The sequence below is a fragment of the Verticillium dahliae genome, genomic scaffold (genome assembly GCF_000150675.1).
Source record: "Verticillium dahliae VdLs.17 supercont1.6 genomic scaffold, whole genome shotgun sequence".
Taxonomy (NCBI): domain Eukaryota; kingdom Fungi; phylum Ascomycota; class Sordariomycetes; order Glomerellales; family Plectosphaerellaceae; genus Verticillium; species Verticillium dahliae.
The window spans coordinates 894,235-897,662 of NW_009276926.1; the positions used below are offsets into that span (position 1 = coordinate 894,235).

The window sequence follows — 3,428 nt, forward strand, 5'->3', positions numbered from 1 at the left end:
CCAGGGCATCGTGACGCCGTGGATCGAGAAGCAGCAGGAGGTCGTGCGCGAGGTCGCCGCCTTCCGCGCCCGTCTGCGCGGCGACTGGGCGCGGCACGCGGCGCGCATGATTGCCGCATCGGGGGGCGATGTCACGGCGCAGGCGGCACGGGCCGACGGGTTTGCCGCTGCGGAGGCGAGGGTTAACCCGCGGCGGCGCAAGGACGAGGCTGCAGCGGCGGCGCAAGGGGCAGCGCCCGTGGAAGCTTCGGCGGAGCATGTTGGTGCCATCTTCCGCGATCCGGCGTGGGAGGCGGCCGAACGGTCGTATTTGACGCTGTCGGTGGAAACGCTCAACAGTCTGACGCGGTCCTACAACCTCATGGCGCCGGAGCTGGCGAAGAAGCCCTACTACTCGCTGGAACGCGAGCTCAAGGCCTGCTACGCCGACGTCGCGCCGCTGCTGCCGGATATGATTCGAGATCGGGGGCTTCGGCCGGCGAGGTCGCTGCTTGCCGAGGGCCAAGGCGCCCCACGGCCGCCGAGCATGTTTGCGCAGCTTGGCGGCGAGGGCCACGCGAGGGTGTACGATAACAAGGCCCCGAGATACGGGTTCAAGGAGATGTGGAGAGACATTTGGGGAGCCAAGAAGGCTTAGGGACGATGCGGCTGTTGGGGCTGTCAGAGTACAAATCACTTTAGACCCGTACTACGGGGGTTTGAGAGAGCATATCACATGCCGGTCAAAGATGCTCAATCTTCAATCGTACTAAATCAAATCATGACATTTCCCGTAGGAAAGTTGCGACTAATGAAATGACACACGTTGTATGGCCGTCATCACCATCTCTCGACTCGTGACAGACCACCTATTCAATCAATCCTGGGTGCAGCTCTACACGACAGCAGCACGCTTCTCCTCCTCAGCCAGCTTGCCGGGGGCGACGACATCCTCAACAGTCTCGTCGGTGCCACGGAGATCCTCCTCGACATCGGTCGTGTCCTTGATGCGCATCCAGATGACGGGAGCGGCAATGAGAAGGGCAGCACCGAGCATGCCCCAGGTGGCGCCGAAGATGGCGTCGTAGGACGTCTCGAGACCGTCGAGGCGCCAGAAGACGGCGGCGCCGGCAGATTGGATACCCTGGTTATGTTAGATGAGTGTCGGGCGAAGCAGGGGGGTGGAACGATTGCATACCTTGTAGAAACCAGCGAGGTTGGCAGCCTTGCGAGACGAGTTGGAGAGAGAACCCATGTACCTAGAAGAGAGTCAGTCACTGATGGCATCGGGTCGTTTCCACAGGGCCACGTACCAGTAGATGGATGTCTGCCAGGCGGCATCGAAGAAGCCGTAGAAGAAGTACAGGAACATGGGGCCGATGTAGCGCTCACCGCCGTCGGTCCAGTCAATGTCGCCCTTGGCCTCCTCGCGAGGAAGCTGCTTGCTCTGCCAGGCCCAGCCGCCGCCCCAGATGACCATGGTCAGAACGATGAGGACAATGTAGGAGCCGCGGGCGCGCCACGAGCGACGCACGCCGGGGAAGTCCAGACCGTAGCCCATGACGAGGGCACCGATGATCTGCGCGAGCCAGTAGAGCAGACTGTTGAGGGCGCGGGTGCGAATGTTGAAGTGCATGAGGTTCATGCCGTTGTTCTGGTAGGTGTAGAAGACGTTGGACGTGAAGAACAGGGGGAACAGGAGCAGGATCCAGAGCTGGTCGCGGATGCCCTCCCACAGGCCGAGAAGCTCCGACTTCCACGAGGGGTTCTTCATCATGATCACCTTGGAGCCATCCTCACGCTGAACCTTGCCGGCATCGACGAGGAACAGGGCAATGACGGCGCCGAGGAACATGAGGATGATAAAGGCGGCGTAGGTGCCGTCGTTGACCTGGCCGCTGCGGCTGTTGATGTTGTCGGCGAGAGGGATGAGCGAGCCAATGACAGCGCCGAGGTTGAAGATCATCCAGAACCAGGAGATGTAGCGGCCCTTCTCGTTCTCGGGCGGGTAGGACATCATGATGGCGCCCTGGGCGGCCCACAGCAGACCGGCGCAAACACCGAGGAAGGCGCCAGCAAAGACGACGAAGCCGTGGTTCTGGGTGTGGCTGTACGAGAGGAAGCTGGCAGCGTAGATGCAGTAGCCGATGCCACCGAGAGAGAGGGTGATGCGCAGGCCGAGACGGTTGGCGAAGGAGCCGGCGAAGAAGCCGACGACGGCAAAAGTGCTGTAGAGGGCCGTGTTGGCGTCGTTGGCGGCCTTGGGGTTGACCTGGCCACCGCCGCCGAGACCACTGAGGGCGTTGAACATGCCTGGGCAGAGGAAGCAGACGAAGGAGACCATGAAGAGCTGGATGCGCGGCGAGGCGTACCAGTACTCACGGCCGAACATGCGCCAGCCCTTGTAGACCCAGCCGGCAGGACGGGGGATCGACTGAGCGGGGAAGCTCGCGGAATCGGCGACCGAGGCGGCCGTGTCGCCGTGAACATGGTTGTCGGCAGCGGCGGCGGGAACCGCCGTGGCGGGGGTGGTGTTGTGAGCGTCGGCCATGGTGGTGAGGCGTCGCACTGAGATATTTCCCAATTGGGGATCTGGGGTGGTACTGCGCGGTGGCGTCCGGCACTGAACTCGGTTGGTTCAGGTTCAGGCTGGGGGACTGAGTGGTCGGCTAGATGAGTGCCGTACCCGAGCTGCAGTGCAGGGTGTCTGCGTGAGACAGACAGAGAGTGAGTGAGTGAGAGAGTCGGGTCGAGTGGAAGAGTGATCGGGCAAAGCGAGCGTCGATCCAGATTCAGACCAAGATCAGGGGAGACCGAGAGCCGAGTACCGTAGACCTGGCTGTTGGTGGTTCTGGTTTTCCTGTCGTGATGATGATGGGGCAGGGTCGGAATGGGAAGACGAGGAGAAGGAGGAGGCAAGGTATTAAAAGAACCAGCTGCACCCTGAAATGCGGAGAAGGTTCGGGGGAGGGAGGAGCAGCAGCAGGAGATGGAAGGAAGGTGAGGAGGTGAGGAAACGACAAAGATCGTCGTGGGGAAGGAACGACCGAAGAGACGCATGTACACACACGCGGGCGCGCGCACGGCAAGGTAGCAGTTGCTTCGGTCGATTGGATTTTTCTGGCGGCCTGGTCTTTCTTGCTTTGCACCTCCTAGCCTGGCCCCGACGTCGAGGTGCATGTGTCGGGCCTGGGCAAGGTGCAAAGCCAGGCGAGGAGCCAGGCAAGCCAGGCAAGCCAGGGCAGGAGCTTGAGTCGCAGCCCGGGCGGAAGCTACGTGACAGCGGGGAAGGACCCCTGGTCCTGTCCACCTTCCTGCCCCCACCTCGAGTTGTCTCGTCGTGTGCTGTGCTCGACGTGACACTGGGACTACTACCATGTATTACCATCTACGTCAAGAGTAGACTCCCTGGAAGGTGTCCTGTCTCTGCCTCCTCTAATCGGGTTGAC

At 61.7% G+C, this 3,428-nt stretch overlaps 2 protein-coding genes across 2 annotated transcripts in view; one reads left to right on the forward strand and one right to left on the reverse strand.

Moving 5' to 3' along the window:
* The window catches only part of VDAG_03831 (uncharacterized protein), a gene marked incomplete at both ends in the record, with an annotated part of 1,642 nt that extends 1,005 nt beyond the window's left edge, over positions 1 to 637 (forward strand). Inside the window, one exon of the mRNA XM_009653915.1 lies at positions 5 to 637. Coding sequence (XP_009652210.1) covers positions 5 to 637 — 633 coding nt within the window. The remainder of the gene's footprint in view (positions 1 to 4) is intronic.
* A 237-nt stretch (positions 638 to 874) lies between these two features.
* On the reverse strand, positions 875 to 2,530 carry VDAG_03832 (DUF895 domain membrane protein; the record flags this gene model as incomplete). Its single annotated transcript, XM_009653916.1, has 3 exons — positions 875 to 1,123; positions 1,178 to 1,238; positions 1,293 to 2,530. The coding sequence occupies 3 exons, from the start codon at positions 2,528 to 2,530 to the stop codon at positions 875 to 877; spliced, it is 1,548 nt and encodes a 515-aa protein (XP_009652211.1).
* Between the last annotated feature and the right edge of the window lie 898 nt (positions 2,531 to 3,428).